The sequence below is a fragment of the Corythoichthys intestinalis genome, chromosome 4, assembly GCF_030265065.1.
Source record: "Corythoichthys intestinalis isolate RoL2023-P3 chromosome 4, ASM3026506v1, whole genome shotgun sequence".
NCBI classification, from domain to species: domain Eukaryota; kingdom Metazoa; phylum Chordata; class Actinopteri; order Syngnathiformes; family Syngnathidae; genus Corythoichthys; species Corythoichthys intestinalis.
In genome coordinates this window covers 24,367,049-24,386,967 of record NC_080398.1, presented here as the reverse complement: position 1 = coordinate 24,386,967, position 19,919 = coordinate 24,367,049, and the positions used below count along the sequence as shown (strand labels likewise).

The window sequence follows — 19,919 nt, the reverse complement described above, 5'->3', positions numbered from 1 at the left end:
GGCCTTGTTTTCTTCCTTCTTGCTCTTTTCTCTTCCTCATTCCTCACCGCTCGTATTGATATCTCACATCTCCCCAGAGAAAATAAGGTGTGGAGTTTATTGCTCGTCAAAAAGAAAGACAGCGCTGCCCTTTTCCTTTTATCTCTCAGCCTATAGCTTTTCAGTCTTGTGTGTTTGTGTGTGTTTTATCAAGCCTCCTGATATTAGTTTCAACACAGCAACTTTGGCTTAACACGAACCAGTTGAACTAGATTTGCTGGTAATTGTTTATGTAAAGGTGGGACTTCACTATTTTTAGTTTGCACGTGTCTTGAGGAGAACTTACACTTAGTATTATTTTAAAATCTGAGGCACCAACACACTTTTGATTAGGGACTGACACTTACAGTGGGGAAAATAAGTATTTAGTCAACCACTAATTGTGAAAGTTCTCTCAGTTGAAAATATTAGAGAGGCCTGTAATTGTTAACCTGGGTAAACCTCAACCATGAGAGACAGAATGTGGGGAAAAAAAACAGAAAATCACATTGTTTGATTTTTAAAGAATTTATTTGCAAATCATGGTGGAAAATAAGTATTTGGTCAAGACCAAAAGTTCATCTCAATACTTTGTTATGTAACCTTTGTTGGCAAAAACGGAGGGCAAACGGTTTCTGTAACTTTTCACAAGCTTTTCACACACTGTTGCTGGTATTTTGGCCCACTCCTCCATGCAGATCTCCTCTAGAGCAGTGATGTTTTGGGTCTGTCGCTGGGCAACACGAACTTTCAACTCCCTCCACAGATTTTCTATGGGGTTGAGATCTGGAGACTGGCTAGGCCACTCCAGGACCTTAAAATGCTTCTTACGAAGCCACTCCTTTGTTGCCCTGGCTGTGCGTTTGGGATCATTGTCATGCTGAAAGACTCAGCCACGTCTCATCTTCAATGCCCTTGCTGATGGAAGGAGATTTTCACTCAAGATCTCTCGATACATGGCCCCATTCATTCTTTCCTTTACACAGATCAGTCGTCCTGGCCCCTTTGCAGAAAAACAGCCCCAAAGCATGATGTTTCCACCCCCATGCTTCACAGTGGGTATGGTGTTCTTCGGATGCAATTCAGTATTTTTCCTCTGAACACGAGAACCTGCGTTTCTACCAAAACGTTCTATTTTGTTTTCATCTGACCATAACACATTCTCCCACTCCTCTGGATCATCCAAATGCTCTCTAGTGAACCGCAGACGGGCCTGGATGTGTACTGGCTTCAGCAAGGGGACATGTCTGGCAGTGCAGGATTTGAGTCCCTGGCGGCCCTTTGTTACTGTGGTCCCAGCTCTCTGTAGGTCATTCACTAGGTTCCCCGTGTGGTTCTGGGATTTTTGCTCACCGTTCTTATCATTTTGACGCCACGGGGTGAGATCTTGCATTGAGCCCCCCAAATCGAGGGAAATTATAAGTGGTCTTGTATGTCCTCCATTTTCTAATTGCCCCCACAGTTGATTTCTTTACACCAGACATGTCCAAAGTCCGGCCCGGGGGCCAAATGCGGCCCTTTTTCAAATTTCATCCAGCCCCCAGCCTCTGTCATAAAATCAATATTGTCTGGCCCGCACACAGGATTAATAAATTGGTCAGCAGTACTGCTACCGGCATATGAAGTAGCTTACACACTAAATTCTGCTCCTCATTTACCCACTAAAAGGCAGCAGCACTCTAAGCAACATTGCCCCGGGTGACCCTTTATTCCCAATTTTCTAAAATAACAACAATCAACAACAAAAAAAGAAAGTTGACTGCGATGGTCAACACTTCAAGGATAGGTGGAAATTGGAATATTTCTTCACTAAAATACGCATCAACTGTGTCTGCCTCGTTCGCAAAGAGACTGTCGCTGTTTTTAAAGAGTTCAATGTGAGGCGATATTACCAAACAAGACAGGCTGACATGTACGACAAGATTACAGAGAAGATACGTAGCGAGAAATTCAAACAATTTGATGCTAGTTTAATTTTACAGCTGCAGTATTTCACAAGAGCCCGAGAGTCGAAAGAGAATGCCACAAAGGCTAGTTGCGAGATTGTTGAAATTATTAATTTAAAAAAATGATAAAGCAAATGTGACACACAGAATGGCTTGCTAAAATTTGATTAAATATATTGTTCTACGTAAAGGATGTCAGCGAAGGTCAGCCCCCCACATTTTTATCACACCAAATCTGGCCCCCTTTGCAAAAAGTTTGGACACCCCTGCTTTACACCAAGTGTTTTACCAATTGCAGATTGTCTTCCCAGCCTGGTGCAGGTCTACAATTTTGTCTCTGGTGTCCTTTGACAGCTCTTTGGTCTTGGCTATAGTGGAGTTTGGACTGTGACTGACTGAGGTTGTGGACAGGTGTCTTTTATACTGATAACAGGTGCCATTAATACAGGTAACGAGTGGAGCCTCGTTAGACCTCGTTAGAAGAAGTTAGACAGCCAGAAATCTTGCTTGTCTGTAGGTGACCAAATACTTGTTTTCCACTCTAATTTGTTTGATTTTTAAAGAATTTATTTCCAATGTGATTTTCTGTTTTTTTTTCGCCCACATTCTGTCTCTCATGGTTGAGGTTTACCCATGTTGACAATTACAGGCCTCTCTAATCTTTTCAAGTAGGAGAACTTGCGCAATTGGTGGTTGACTAAATACTTATTTGCCCCACTTTCACTGCTGTCGTTTACAGTTAGGCTAATATAAGACAACAGTGTTTTTCTTTGGGATCTAGTGAGCACTCAATTAGCAATCTGGACCAGTCAGAGCAACTTTATAGCAAAGTGCCATAAACTTAAAGCTGTTTCACAGTGATGCTAATTCAAGACATCAAAGGACCATTCTAGGTTCTAGTCAACTCTCGATTAGCATTCTGTACCAGCCAGAGCTTCTTTGCAGAGATAAGTACCGTGAAGTAAAATATACTCTTTTACAATGAGGGTAGACTTAAAACAACTTTTTTGTCACATATGGTTGGTTAGGACTCGACTGGAAATTCTTTTAAAGAAAAGTACGTACAATTGGCTCAATGTTGCGGTCCTTTATAGTGATGCTTATTCATGCGGTTCTGCAAAACATGGATAAACAGTGAAATAAAATAACATTATTAAGTGTTTTATTAAATTGTGGCCACATGCCCAAGTTTTTCGCCATGTGCGTCACCCACTTAAGAAAATTGTCTTCTTTAAATACGTAGACAGGAGGATGACAAACTGTAATGTTATCATTTGGTCGCTATTTTTCGCATCTAATATTAACACACTCCTGAGCCCAGCTGAATCCTGTTGCGAAATCAAAACATCTGCCCTCGCCCAAACAATTTATCCAAATAATTACTAAAGTGACAAGATAAAAGAAAAAATGTTTCAAGAGTGTTTTTTTTTTTTTCCATTTTGTTTCTGGGAAAATAAGCCATTGAGACAAATAGACGCAACTCAGTTTTGTGAAGAAGAAAATGACTGGGCGGCATCATTCGTAGCCACTTCTTTTGCATCTCATGTAATTAAAATGTAGTGGAAAATGTTCATTTTTTGTCAGACATTTCAGAACATGGAACTATTTTAAGCCTTTCTTTTTTAAACTTCAACAGTTCATCACATTAAACCAATCAAAAACAATGTTTCCACCATAAATTTAAGGCTTAAAAAAAAAAATCTATCTACTTCATACTTTGATTTGCATGAATTACTGCATAATTTTGCTGTGGAGGTTGATTAACCTGCGATTGCTTCAAAAACTGCTTTGATCTCATCTTTATTTGTTAAGTCTGGTGTCTCTTTGGGGTTTAAGTAAGGGGAGTTTGCCAGACAGGTAGGCACAGTAAAACGATCGTCATCAAACCAGCTTTTGGTACTTTCGGCAGTGTGGGCAGGTGCCAAATTCTGCTTGAAAAGAAAAGTAACATCTCGATACAGCTTGTCAGCAGAGGGTTTCATGAAATGTTCTATAATTCCCAGCAATGTATAGTGGTATGAAAAGTATCTGAACATTTTGGGAATTTCTCACATTTTTGCATTAAATCACTATCAAATGTGGTCTAATCTTTGTCAAAATCACACAGATGGAAAAACAGTGTCTGCTTTAACTAAAACCACCCAAACATTTAAAGGTTTTCATATTTTAATGAGGATCGCATGGAACCAATGACAAAAGGGGGAGGGGGGAATAAGTGAACACACTGCCTAAGGAGACTTAGAGCAATTGAAACCAATTTTTCCAAGCAATTCAAGTCAGATCTGTGCCCAATCACTGATGAGTGGTTCAAAGCTGCCCTGCCCACTATAAAACTCACACCTGGTAAGAATTGTCTTGATGAGAAGCATTGTCTGATGTGCATCATGGTTCGGTCAAAAGAACCGTCTGAAGACCTGCGATCAAGGATTGTTGATTTGTATAAAGCTGGAAAAGGATATAAAACTATGTCTAAAAGTCGGGATGGTTGTCAATCGACAGTCAGAAAAGTTGTCTACAAATGGAGAGAGTTTGGCACTGTTGCGTCTCTCCCAAGGAGTGGCCCTCCACCAAAGATGATGGCAAGAGTTCTGCGCAGAATACTCAGAAAGGTAAAAAAGAACCCTCAAGTGTCTGCTAAAGACTTACAGAAATCACTGGCACAGTCCAATATCTCTGTGCACACATTAACTATATGTAACACTATGGCCAAGAATTGTGTTCATGGGAGGATTCTATGGAGGAAACCCCTGCTGTTTTGGCAAAATATTTTGTAAACTGATGAAACCAAAGTTGAATTGTTTGGGAGTAACACACAATGTCACGTGTAGAGGAAAATTAGAACAGCCCACCAACATCAACAGCTCATCCCCACTGTGAAGCACAGTGGAGGGAGCATCATGATTTGGGGCTGTTTTTCTGCCTCAGGGCCTGGACGACTTGCTATCATTAATGGAAGAATGAATTCAAAAGTTTATCAGGATGTTTTGCAGGAAAACCCGAGGCCGTCTGTCAGACAGTTGAGGCTAAAAAGAGGATGAATGCTGCAACAAGACAATAATCAAAAACAGAAGTAAATCAACTTCACAATGGTTTCAGAAGAACAAAATACACATTCTGGAGTGGCCAAATCAAAGTCCAGACTTGAACCCCATTAAGATGCAGTGGCATGACCTAAAGACAGCGATTCACACCAGATATCCCAGGAATCTGACTGAACTACAGCAGTTTACTAAAGAAGAATGGGCCAAGATAGTCCTGATCAATGTGCCTGACTGATCTGCAGCTACAGGAAGCGTCTGGTTGAAGTTATTGCTGCCAAAGGAGGGGACAAAATATTAAATGTGATGTTTCACTTACTTATTTTTCCCCCTTCTGCCATTGTTGGCATACTATCCTCATTTAAATATGAAAACCTATAAATGTTGGGTTGTTTTAGTTCAAAGTTTTTTTTATCTGTGTGATTTTGACAAAGATCAGATCACATTTGATGGTAAATTTATGCAGAAATTTAAGAAATTCCAAAAGGTTCAGATACTTTTTCATACCACTGTAAATGCATTAAAACCTTCGCAACATCTACAGGACGGAAGTAGAACAGCAGGGACTCCAGTAGTGTACGGCGTGTGAGCACTTCAATTGTCAGCTTAGACGTTCTGTCGCAGGCGATTAACTCGTATAGTGGGAGTTGGGATTTAAAAACAACACTTCTAACACCTTACAGTGTGGTGTGTACACTGTGAGCACAAATTCACAACTATGCACACACACACTGCAGTTGCAGAAATTTCAGATTGCGTATTTGCAGGTAATCCACTTTTACTTGAAACAGGTGCCATCTTGCTGACATATACTTATTGCTGGCTTACTCATACAAGTAATTACATTTTCACAGAGACCTGGATTACACATTCACGCATACACACATGCACAATTTACCCATATTGGCAGACTGTCATTCTAAAGCTCCGCTTCTGCAACAAAGACTATCTGTATCTTTTACTCTGTGCCGCTACTCAAGAATGTATTGGTATCTGCAAGTGGGAGGTGATGGAGCAGTAGGGCCGTCTAGATGATTTATGACTGTCTTCTTTATGTCCCCACTTTTTGTTGTTGTTTTTATATTTATTTCGGCCTCTGTCCACATGGGCTCAGTCATGCAGGGGACTGCAGTGTCTTGGCCTACTTGCCGGAGTTCATACGTTGTAGCAGACACTGTTGCGCTGTTCTCATTTATCACCAGGAGAGTTTATTTTGTGCATCTCTTTGCCTCATCTCCTCTCTGCGACTTTGAGCGGCAGAATTAATGTTTTCTCTCTTCTGTATGTTTTTTAGGGGTGTTCGGTCAGCAAGTGAAAGTGGAGCCCGAGGTGACCTCTTACCCTGGGCAAACAGTCAACTTAATTTGTACCTTCACAGACACTAATAAGATTCAGATCACAATGGTAAGTTATTTCCTTGTTTACTTTTTGATGGTCAAAAATACAGGGTGTTCCAAAATGTTTGACCCCGTTTCGTTGGCTCATAATTTTGACAATTTTTGTTGGAATGACCTCAAATTTTCACAGCATGTGTAGAAACGTTTCAAGTTTTCGTGTGTAACGTTTAGTGCTGCAACGATCAATCGATTAACTCGAGCGTTCGATTAGAAAAAAATGTTCGATTTAAATTTTGTTGCTTCGAGTATTCGTTTAATTAATTAGGCGTTGTATTGGTTTATTTTGAAAGTGTTTGCAAGTAGTTTTAATGATTTGGGTGGCAACAATGAATATGATATAACTCATTTCTTATGGCTGAAACGAGCTGCTCCCTGTTAAGACCAACATTAGTCAAGTTTTTGTTTGAGCTAATGTTTTTTAATGCATTCATGATTTAATTTATTGGTATATTTAACCGTTTTTTTTGTGGGAAAATGTTTCTGAACCATTTGTCAAGAGCATTGTAAACAAAACAAAAAAAACAAAACAAAACAAAATAAAAACTTTAGCATTTTATAGCATTTAAGCTAGCGGACTTTTTCTGTGTAAGTTAGCCAGTTGTTCTTTTGTTGTACATAGATCCTCATTTTAAGAAAAATTTTTTATACCGTTTTAGGCTCAGATCGGGTATTTTAATTTTTCATGTTCCTTATCCGATTACTCGATTATTCGAACTAACTAGTCCACCGATTAATCGACTAGTAAAATATTCGATAGCTGCAGCCCTAGTAACGTTTGGCATTTCTATCTTTTCAGGTTAAGAAATGCCGTTCACTTCAAAAGAAAAGGCATTTTGCGTGTTAGAGTATGCTCGGACTCAGATTCAGCCGAAGACGGTACAGTGTGCCTTCTTCACAAATTTTGCAAAGAAGGCACCAACTACAAAACAAATTAGGACTTGGCACTAAAGATTTCGAGAAATTTCAGCAAATTTGGCACAAGCTCAAATACCGACTCGATGTCTGCAGAGTCGCAGGCGGCACTCATATAGAACATTTATGAAAATCTGTCGTAGAACCAACAAATATTTGTGCTTTTCTTTGTAAATTTAACCAATAAGATTTATGACCTTCAACATAAAGTGTATTCTGTTTCATTTAGATCTATCAAGTAGTTTCCGAGAAATGGGCATTTAGAATGGGGTCAACCATTTTGGAACACCCTGTACATGTGGTTGCCTACTATGTTAATGAACAGGATGTAAGAAGATTCTCAGCATAACATATGTAATTTGGTCTGTGTGGAAGTTTTCAGTTTTATACTGGACAGGGGAAGTGGCTGGCTTTTGTAATATCCATGACGTTAAAACCCTCATTGTACAGTAAATTTAGGGATGCTTAAAGTTATGTGTAAGCATTCACGAGCAAACGGTACTGCTTCAAAACAAAAATGAACCTTTGTCCATGTGCCATATGTCAACAAATCTACATGAAATATGCTCCACAACTAACTTGCCTAGTTTTTAAAACATTTTAACAAGTAATTAGGGCTCACCCAATCACCCACACACACACTCATTTTTAGTCCTGATCCTATAGCTCGGCAAAAAGGAGAAAAAAATCTCTTTGGAATTTTTTTTTTTTTTTTTTACTATATAAACATGACTAACCCAACATGGTAACCATATCAAATAACCAATTGATAAAAAAATACAAATCCTTTTTTACACAAATCTTTTTTCCCACATCCGTTATCCAGATCAAAATAAGACTGCAAACAAGTTAGGTTTGAGTATTCATTTTTACATAAATAAACTTATACAAAAAAAGGAAATTCCACTCATCTTCAACAGCTAATAAATCACTCAATTTTCACATCAGAAACTTAATAGTTGAGGAAAGCATGCAGAATCATTTCAATTTTACTCAACAAAAGGAAAATTTGCATTTTTCTATATACAATCACAATTTATTTAGGTTGAATTCTGATGTTGCTTTTGCCTCAGCACGTCTTGCCGGCTATCTGGCCCTCGTCGTTTTTAGACTGAAATGTTACATATAATAAAATACGTAAGAGTTCAATTAGCTTTTTGTAAGGACGCAGAAATGTCCAAATGACCAATTTTCTGCCCAAAAATGAGTAGTTGGCTGAAAATTACCTGATTATTTGAATGTAACAAAGAACTTTTTAAATTGAAAAATTATTGGAAAAAAATTAAATCCCAGAATTTCTATAGAAATGAACGTAAAACCGTCTACATCCTTGGTTAAAAGCAGGAAAATGGGCAGTTATCATTCATTGTACGTAAATATTTCAGGCTAAAGTTATACTAATATTTTCCATTCATTTCATGTTTTTTATAATGTTTCAAAGTGCATGCATGGTGCTAATTTAATATAATAATTACCTTGAATCCTCAACCAAATCCCTCTTGAGACACTGCTGCCTGCTTGTATGCGGTAAAACTTCCATCCTGTTTCCACCTAAATCCGGCGTTAGAATGCAACGTCTGTTTGAGTTTGTCACAGTGAAAGCCACCAAATGCTCTGACTGGGCCGGCCTCCTACGGGAAGGCATGGCGTGATGTCTGTAGGAGCTGTCTCGTCAACGGATGCTGAAGTCTATGACCTAGCGTATGCTGTTATTGTGAAGTTACCCTGCCTGAAGTAGTGCGGTAAAACGTGAAGTAGTGTCACATGACCAATGCAACATACAAGCTGCTGCTGCGTGTCTGTTAAGCCCCTTTCACACACTCCGAAAACAATGTCGCGGGATTTAACCGTGCAACAGTAGTATGTGAAAACAATTTCCCGGGTCCACTGACATGGAGATTTCGCGGACATTTCATAGGTCGCGTCTTAGTATCATGTCCGGGATTCTTCCGGGAAGCAGTGTGCGTGAAAGCAGGCGTTAAATTCCCGGGTCACAGCACGATGGCTGATGACGTAAATATCATGGCGAGTTGATCGTCACTTCCTCTTCTACTCTACTTTCGCTACTGAAAAAAATATTATATATTTTTAAAATTGAAAATATATATTTTGATTGAAGCAACTTTTTTTTTTTTTTTTTTTTTTTTTTTTTTTTTTTTTTGGTTGAAGCAACTTTTTTTTAAGACAATGAAGACACAAATCTACCTACATATGGTTCCGCCTGGTATACAATTTTTGACTGGGGTAATGACATTGGCAGGACACCGGCGGGTGTACCATATTCAATGGATGACGATCTTGGTGAAAAGTACAGCTGTCCTAAGCAGCCTGATGTAGAATTCCCCTCAAGAATGATGGGAAACAAAAAAACGCTCATTTTCAACTTATTATTATAAATATTCTTGTCAGTTAATTTTATAGCTGACACTGCGTTTTGGGGTCATCAACATGTTTTGCCCCCCCTGCCCCAAAAGTCAAACTCAGCCTATGGTTACGACGTCAGGCACGCTCCGTCCGGAACAAAACACGATTTGACCAACATTGTGACAGACATTGATGCCGACCAAAAAGGACGTGATGTCCGGGTTATAAAATCGCGCCAGTAGCCTTTCCCCGCACAGAGAGCGCCAGTGGGCAACATGGGACAAGTGTGTAATAGTGTCCAACCCGCGTCATTCTCTGGAGATCTCTACATACGTGAAAGCAATGACGCGAGTAAATCCCGCGTCACCTTACACTGGAATTTTCCTGGATATGTGTGTGAAAAGGACTTTTTAATGCTGTTGCTGCTGTTTTAATGCAGTTTTAAATGCTGACAAATTGGTCGTAATCCTCACCTACGGATTTTTTAACATACGTTGTGGTGAACAGTATGTTGATAACTGTCTGACACTGAAACCTCAAAACTATTCCAACTGACTGGCAAAATGCGACTTTGCGTTTCATTAAACAGGCTTCTCTGTGCTCACTCTAAAGCCGTGTCAGTGTTCATCGGCAAATCAGTTGAAGCCTGAAGTGAATCTGATTATTTGATAGGGGTGTAACGGTACACAAAAATCTCGGTTCGGTACGAACCTCGGTTTTGAGGTCACGGTTCAGTTCATTTTCGGTACCGTAAGAAAACAAAATGCAAAATATAAATGTGCTAGTTGTTTATTACACACCTTTGTGCTTTCAACAATAGGAACATTAGCCTACAAAAAGCTACAATTCTGCTGAAAAAGTAGCAGGTATTTAAAGATAATCCAACAACAATTTGCCTTTCAGACCTTTGTGTATAGATCAGCTTTCTTTCTTTCTGAAAGAAGAAGAAAAAAGTCCTGTGCTAAAGAGAAAAGCAATCCCAATGACAAATATTTTAACATGTATTTTACAAATGAAATGCCTCAATAAATTATTTTTCTTTTCTTATGAACGGTTTTCAAAGCTTTATTGGTGGATTTTCTCAAGTTAAAACGCAACACAGAAATTAACAAATTTAATTGTGTAAGCAGGATGTGTGTATTATTCTTATTATTTAATTACAGGTGTTTTAGCTCATTTCAATTTATTTTATTTAAATGGGCTATTATTCACTGCGTTCTCATGGCGACCACGTTGTCATGCCGTTGACGTTTCTGGGTTATACTGTCCTACCGTGTTGGTCCTCATTATAATAGAGAAGACAGAGTAAATATAATCAACACAAAGAAACTGTAACCCGATCGATATATTTGTATTGAACCGTTTCGGTACGTGGTCCTCGGTTCGGAACGGAGGTGTACAGAACGAGTTTCTGACATAATGTAACCCTTACTTTTCGAGGCTGTGAGTCGATCGGTTTACAGTTTTTTTGTGTAGATTATATTTACTCAGTCTTCTCTACTATAATGAGGACCAACACGGTACGACAGTAAAACCCAGAAACGTCAACGGCGCGACAACATGGCCGCCGCGAGAACGCAGTGAAACGCTGGCGTTAGTCAATCAGCCAATGCACACCAGTCGCAGTGCGGCCGCGTGTTAGACGCGTCCCAGAAGCGGCTCAACACGACGCATGCAAAAAGAACGGCAGAGTTTATTATTTGACGCGAGACGCTACCCTCCTGCGTCAATACTACTACCGGTAGCTAGAATCGGCCAGACCGGAAGTCACTCGTGAAAAAATACGGTGGATGCGGTCGATTTTCAAACTAATATGCAATCGTAACCCGCTTTTTGAGTCCATCAGATCTCTTGAGTGGTAGATTGGGGCACAGTTGACTTGTCTTTGTTGATTTACTGCTGTCTTTTCTGCTATAATAATAACCAACACGGCCCCGTGTTCAGTACAAAACCCTCCTACCACAACAAAACAAGTAGGAACTAATATTCACATAGGAACTAAAGTTATACAACATAAAATATACAATATAAATGAATACTACATCACATTTGTAAAATATAAACACATAATAAAATAAATAATAGCCCATTTAAATACAATAAATTGAAATGAGCTAAAACACCTGTAATTAAATAATAAGAATAATACAAAGATCCTGCTTACACAGTTAAATTTATTAAGTTCTGTGTGGCGCTTTAACTTGAGAAAATCCACCAATAAAGCTTTTGAAAACCGTTCATAAGAAAAAAAAAAGTGATTCATTGAGGCATTTAATTTGTAAAATACATGTTAAAATCTTTGTCATTGGGATTGCTTTTCTCTTTAGCACAGGACTTTTTTCTTCTTCTTTCAGAAAGAAAGCTGACTAATACGCGGGGTCTGAAAGGCAAATTGTTGTTGGATTATCTTTAAATACCTGCTACTTTTTCAGCAGAATTGTAGCTTTTTGTAGGCTAATGTTCCTGTTGTTGAAAGCACAAAGGTGTGTAATAAACACCTAGCACATTTATATTTTACATTTTGTTTTCTTACTGTACCAAAAATGAACCGACCCGTGACCTCAAAACCGAAGTACGTACCGAACCGAGATTTTTGTGTACCGTTACACCCCCCAACCCCTACTGTTAAATTTTAGACATGGGGTTCTTGAGCCTTTTTGTCCTGTTGTCCTGTCATGTTGCCCACCCAATTTCCAAAGAGTTGTGATTTGAGTTTGGAGAAATTGTAATTCCAAATTGCCCCTGGTGTTCAGTCCATGCGATAAAGGATGCCCCCTCCCAAAATTATATCTCTGTGTGAATTTTTTGCATTTGCTTTGCTCGGACCTCAATTGTTGATGGAAAAATGGTTGTGGGATACAAGATTTACTTGCCTCCAGTATTAAATTTTAATCTAACAAATCATGGTTTGCGGAAATAATCCTAAGGCTAGTAATAGGTTTTTATCACATTTAGGCTTAACGTTTTATTTCGCCAAACAAACAATGCTAAGCTTCATTTTGCTTTAGGGGATTGAGTATGCTAATGGGAACACTCCTTAGTTGCATCTCAATGAAGTGGAAAGTCTGTGGGAGCAGCTGAGAAGGGGCTCTGAGGGGGAGGTGGCGGTGGAGGTAGTTGGAATGGCGTGCTGCTCCTGAAAATTCACATCCATATTCATACCTGCTCCACTTAGGTGTTTTTCATGTTCTCCGTGCAGCCGAGTGGAGTTTAGAAGAAAATTGAGACATTTAATGATGAAAGTGATTAATAAATGCTACCTAAAGCTTGCTACAAGTAGCTTTTCAACAACCAATGGATTTTTACGATGCAAAATTAGGAAAAGCTGAATGTTTTCTTAATGCTTTTATAATGTATTGTCAATTAAATGACCGACACATGCACACAAGAATGTTTTGTTGTTTTCCGTCCGTCCGTCCGTCCGTCCGTCCTCTTGCGCTTGCTCTGTTTTGTTGTTTTGTTCAATTTGTATGAGGGAGCATGGCAGGGCATCCACACATGAAAAATACAAACAAAAGAGAATATTTTTGGAAGAAGCTAAGCTAACGGTTTGCTATTTGGGTTACTACACAGAAGTTGCTAATACAGTTGTGTTAAAAAGTAGCTGAGTAACTTTTTAAATTCATTTAACTCAATGGCACTGAAAGATGAGCATTCATATCCACTCCTTCCGGTTTAAGGAAATTGGATGCCCTTAGTTGCCAATGGCAGGCAATAAGTTACATACTACGAAATAAAAAATCTACTATAGAGTGATATTTGTGGCCATAACCATGGTGTATTTAAAAAAAAAAAAAAAACTTGTTTTAGTTATGTTTTTATTATAATTGTGTTAATTTGAATTTTTATTTATTCATATAAAATACGATACAATAATTAATAATAATTGAAAAAATATATACAGTGATCCCTCAATACTTCGCGCTTCAAACTTCGCGCCCTCAGTCCATCCTTTTTTAAATTAAAATGTAAATACAAGCATAAAAGCAGTATTTAATAGAGCTGTCCCGATCCGATCACGTTTTTTTGGGGGGGGGAGTTGCTTATTAAAGTTAACGATGATTGACGGACATTAAGGTTTTAACTTGCCAGAGACGCTTACTTCAAAGCGCAGAATACGTCAATAATACTTTAACTTTTTAAACAGTTGCTGTTGCAACTCACTGTGTGTAAGTGAGCAGCTTGAGCGGATTTGAGTGCATTCACTCAATGAAGCATTTGATAAAAACAAGCATTTTTCTACTTTGTTCAAAAATAATTCGGTGGGACAGTAACATGTTAAAAACACAATTGTTACATTTGAAGTGATTGAAAACTATTAAAATATACTAAAATTAGATTTTGGCAAAAAAGTGAGAAAACATGTCTTATATGTATCTCTTTCCAATGCTAAATCTGAATGAATACATTAAACCAAAAAAAATAAAATAAAAAATTGCGCTACTTCATGGTTTTTCACTTATCGCAGCGGGTTCTGTTCCCCATTAACCGCAAAAAATTAAGATCACTGCATATAGAATTATCACTGGTGTTCACATATATCACATTTTGGGTCATGTAGGCCTCTTTAGATTGCAAAATAGTCACTTGCCCAACAAAGTCTGAAGAAGTTGGGTTGTTTCAGTCTCTAATTTGGTAACTTTGACCGGCAACGCGATCACTGGTATTTGACGCGTTCATGGCAATTTGTTTAAAATAAATGAATAGATTAGCAATTCCCCCTTCCAAATAACTTCACACTAAACAAAAATGAAATTATCCAATGGGCACTTTGATAAATCCGTTTATGCTACCGCTGTCACCGTTTTACCAACAAGTAATATTCCAATTTTCATTATTAATTTTAGGGCAAGTAATGCTGTTGAAGAGCACTGAAATTACTTTGACTTGTCTGCTTGGAGAACCATGCAGAGTTTTAGCAGTTCAAGTTTATTGGCCGATATTTTTAATAGGGCTTTTTACATGATCAGAAACTTCAGAGCTGATCAGCAACTTACAGAAACAAACAAAAACATACTAAAAAATATTTAAAAGAAACCTTTCCTGGTTAATTATAAATGGTTAATTATAATTGAACACTTAATTGTCCATCCCTATATGGAACTGGTTTATCATTTGCTATTTTCATCCCCAACTGAATTTTGAGCATTCTTCACACAATGTGATCACCTTTTATAGATATCCAATATTCATGACTTTGTTAACTTTGATGGCAAAGGAGGAAAAATGCTCAAATTTGATCTGAATGTCGGTTTCCGTGTACTCCGCTAAATTAGTGTCCTTCACTTGCAGGTCACCTGGATCTACGAGCCCAAGGAGGGGGAGCGGACAAACATTGCCGTATTACACCCCAGCTACGATCCCAACTACCCCGAGTCGCCGCTCAAGGACAGGGTCAGCTTCATGGAGAGCCCCCCCAACGTGGCCAGCCCTTCCATCCAGATCAGCAATGTTCGCATGACTGATGAGGGGAAGTACATCTGCGAGTTTGCGTCCTACCCCAGTGGACACAAGCAGGGAGTCACGCAACTGGTTATGCTCAGTAAGTCTCCATTTACTTTTTTTTTTTTTTTTTTTTTAAACACAGACATGCGTTCATATTTCTCAAAAATAAAAATGAAGTAAAATGAAATTAAATACCAGCCTTCCCAATTCCAATTTTTGCACATCTATTACCTTCATTGGCAGCTGAGATGCTAAGAGAGCTCAATCATTTTCTCCTTTTTTTCTTCACTGTTGGACGTTCTTTTTTTTCTTCCAATTTTTAATTTTGTGTGTGTGTGTGTGCATACACTTTCATAACGGTATCCGTGGCGATAGGCCAAAAGGTCTCATTTTAATGATGATATTGGGGCAAAGAAAGAGTCTTATTCCTGGAATTGCTTCTTGGAAGATAGAAATAGTGGCTTGTGTTATACTTGGATGACTTAACAATGTTACATCAAAATAGTTTAAAAGTGCAAGCTGTTACTCAGAGTCAGACCACATGTTTGGTCGCACAAATGAAATTTAAACAAAATTTCTGTGATGCTGGAGGACCACAGAAATCAGCAAAAATTTAACCCCCCCCCCCTCCCTTTTATAAAATGTGCTTTGCTTTGAAATTGAAAGGGAATATTTACAGAAAAAACTTTTAAACTTTTTGTTTTCATCATTAACAATACAACAAATGTAAATGAAAAAAAAATAGTATCGTATTAATTTTTTTTTTTTGTTTGTTAAAAATGTAAATAAATACAAAAATATATTAGGGCTGTCAAACGACTAAAATTTTTAATTGAGTTAATCACAGCTCAAAAATTAATTAATCGTGATAAATCGCAATTCCAAACCATCTATAAAATATGCCATATTTTTCTGTAAATTATTGTTGGAATGGAAAGATAAGACACAAGACGGATATATACATTCAACATACTGTACATAAGTACTGTATTTGTTTATTATAACAATAAATCAACAAGATGGCATTAACATTATTAACATTCTGTTAAAGGGATCCATGGATAGAAAGACTTGTAGCTCTTAAAAGATAAATGTTAGTTCTTAGAAGATAAATGTTTATACAAGTTATAGTAATTTTATATTAAAACCCCTCTTAATGTTTTCGTTTTGATAAAGTTTGTTAAATTTTCAATCAAAAAATGAACTAGTAGCTCCCCATTTTTGACGTCGCCAAGCGGTGACACCACATAAAAGATAAAGTGTCTTTAACTACGTAAGGTAGTGATTGAAATACACCACAAGGTGTCAATGGTTTTAAATTACTGAGAAATCAAGCCAAAGAGTGTGTTTTGTCCCTCGACTGACGCCGTAGTTCCCTGTTTACTGGTGCATTTATTGTACTTCACGGTCATTTGAGTGCAGGCTTCACAACGTACGAGATCTCTAATAGTTTGTATAATGTGACTAAACTTTGCCATCCAGTGTATTTGTTGAGCTAAACGAAATGTTTGAATCGAGTTTACCAAAATCTGAGTAAGTTTTATGTGTATTTTGCATAGCTATTTTGATTGGGAATGCCAGTTCTCTCTCAATTTAACTGTGTGAGAATAGGGCTTCAATTAAAGAATATACACGATAATATCGGTCACCGATAATTATCGGCCGATAATGGCAACTATGACGTCACACAGATAATCCAGATAATAAAAAAATTCAACCGATAATGCAATTCGATAATTACAAATTTGATTTAGCCTCCAAATGTACGTAACCGAAGAATTCAGCACGCCGCCTCCTCAACCCCTCCCCTCTCTGAAGCCCTTGAGGGACGAAGGGTTGAGGAGGCGGAGTTCCTTGACAAGAAGCAGTAGTATATTATGGCGACTGTTACTAAAAAAATGACGCTCTCGCCATCTGTGAAACATGCACCGCAGAAGTTCCACGAGACGGAAAGAAAGCGTCCTCATTTAGCACCACTAACCCAGCAACCATTTAAAACTGCATCACAAAGATTTTTGGAACGAATATGAGGCTGCTGCTAGCGGGAATGCTAAAGCTATTGTAAACACAAACCAAGCTAAACTACGGGGCTTGTGACGATACAGAGTCGGGTTGTTTGGGATTGCAGCCCAAGGCGGGTGGTAAACTCTCATCTAAGGCTAAACACCGGCACGACTCGAGACCGATAGTCGACAAGTAGCCGTCTTCCGACGGAGCCCGCTGCTCTGGCCGGTCCGGCAGGCCGCCGCAGCGGGGCGGGCCGAGCCCGGTTCTCCGGCGGCGGGACCTCCGGCGAACACCCCGGTTTCTTGAGCGTTTCCCCACGGCGTGCGCCTCCGTCCGGAGCAGAGCCAGGCCCCGAATACACTGCGGCGAACTGGCCGGGGCGGGCGGATTAGCAGGTACAAACGTAGCTGCCGCCGCCGAGATTAAACACGATTTTTTTTTTTTTTATACCTAAATGACCCGCGAGCCAACGCCCCGGATAAAAAAAATAATGCAGTTTATACGACCACCATTCTTCATGAAAAACATGCCAATCACATCATTTTCACCATGGACATTTGGAAAAGTGATGTGTCCAGTGAGCAAGCTTATCATGACGGCACAGTGGTTAGATGATAAGTTAAACATGGAGAAAACGAAGTCAGCCAGTCAGTGATGCATTCAGTATGTAAAATGACGAGCGGTCAGATGACTTTGTAACGCTGCCTTTATTTTCGGCTTAACAAAACTCACACAAAACAACACGCACGGGGATGCAAGCTCCAACTCCGTCCAAATAGTACTGCCGTGTATCAGTTTAGCTGCTGTAAAGCAAGTGTCGTGAGTGCCGCAAATGTAGACAAAGCGCTGAAGAATAGGTACATGACATCTTGCTCTTTTGAGTTAATCATTTTCACAGTGTGCAACAAAGCAGATAACATTAGCAATCACTTTTCAAATTATTTATTTGTCTGCTCAATTACAGTCACAGTAGATAATCAAAACTTATTTTCACTTATTAACACTTATCAATTTAAATATGCACATTCCTGTTGTAATGAAATAACAACAATATTCTGTAGCCACAAGTTTGTTTGTTTTTAGGATCAAGTATAATATTTTATTGCTTAAAATAAGGCTGTTAAGATTATTTTCAGCTAGCTATTTTTCTTCAAAGAAATCTGAGAGAAATGCACTTGAAGCGCTGGCAGATAATTTCGCTTTTTCCCAATTTTTTTCCACTTAAAACTGACTAGTTTTAAGGAGGTGTGTTTTTGCAGTGTAGTAATGTTATATATGTTAGGAATGGCTTACTTTTAAAGGCATTTTTGTGCAACTTAGGTATTTACTCTGTAATTGGTGCCAAAGGTTTACCATTACACAATGTTAGACAATCTGTCATTATTTAGATGTTGGAATTGACTACTTGTTCATATTTATGTTGAAAAAAAAAGAGCAATAAATTATATTTTTGCCCAGTAATATTTTCTCATGTGTATACTTTAAAATTTTACATAAATCTTTTGATAGAATTTTCGGCTTGACATTATCGGTTATTGGTTGGAATGAGGAGGAAATTATCGGTTATCGGTATCGGTTGAAAAATGTATTATCGTGCATCACTAGCTTCAATAATACAGATTGAAGCGCTTTTCTTTTTGTGAACATTATTTTTTTTGTAGAGATAGGAATATTATTTTGGTTGTGCTTTCACTAAATGATACCAATGTTTGTCGTGAAGGAGTTGCCGAAGCTTTTGCCAATAAACGGTGCGGTCCAATAAACGCCTGTGTCCACTCGCCTTTTGAAATATTCTGATATAGAATTATCCGAGGCACCCTGAAGTGCACTTTAGTTTACTCACATGATGCAGGAGTGAGTTAGAGTTGCGGCCTGCCGAGAGCCGTAAGTTGTGTTAATGTTGAAGCTGAATGTGCTAATAAAGAAACAGTGCCAGCACATCGCGTGTGGTATACATTTGTTAAGAAAAATCACAAAACGAGACACGTTTCTCTGCCTCTTAGCTCTCAAAGTGCAAAAAAACGGCGTCATTGTAATCTGAGGCAATGCATGAGCGGGTCATTCCCCACATGCGTTAAATGCATCAAATATTTTAACGTGATTAATTAAAAAAAATAATTACAGCCCATTAACGGGATCAATTTGACAACACTAATATATATAATATATATTACTGCACACTTGCTGCTTTTATGAAGCAAAACAAAAGTTTATGTGTTCAAAACAAACAAACAAAAAAACTATTGCATGTCCTGCGATGGGACTATTGCGCAGATTGTGATGTGTTCAAACGATATATTGTGCAGGCCTAATGCATACTATTCGGTTTTTCGGCCAAGTGTTCCCAATATTCGGTTTCCGGTTTCGGCCAAGTATTTTGCTTTCGGTATATCCCTGCTTTGTAGGTTCAGGTTCGGAGTGAGCTTTAGTTTAAGCCATGACTGTAGCTAAAATCACAGCTTATACTGCTATTGAGACTTAAATATTCCACTTAGAGATGAGGTCTGACCTCAAAGCCTTTAAGTCAAACAGAATCATAAAGCATTTTTGACAACCTTGATAAGCAAATTTGGTTGCTTATTTGCTAAGTCAGTCCTTGTCATAAAAAGTAATCTGTTGTGGCATACTTTATGATATTTTACTGGACGTTTTACTGTAAGTGCATGCAGAGAGGCAACATCTACATACCAATTTACATTCAGAACTGGTAGTTTTGAATGGCAGCGAACAGCATAGCCAATAAACACGGTTTATGAACTCATTTATCATATTTGAGGGCGTCTCTGGGTGAT

General features: G+C 38.4%; 1 protein-coding gene across 3 annotated transcripts in view; it reads left to right on the top strand.

Annotated features, from left to right (window-relative positions):
• The window catches only part of si:ch73-22o12.1 (nectin-2), a 332,756-nt gene that overhangs the window by 110,262 nt on the left and 202,575 nt on the right, over positions 1-19,919 (top strand). For all 3 annotated transcript variants that reach the window (XM_057833548.1, XM_057833546.1, XM_057833545.1), the window contains exons 2-3: positions 6,297-6,406; positions 14,968-15,217. In XM_057833548.1, the coding sequence (XP_057689531.1) occupies positions 6,297-6,406; positions 14,968-15,217 (360 nt within the window). The remainder of the gene's footprint in view (positions 1-6,296; positions 6,407-14,967; positions 15,218-19,919) is intronic.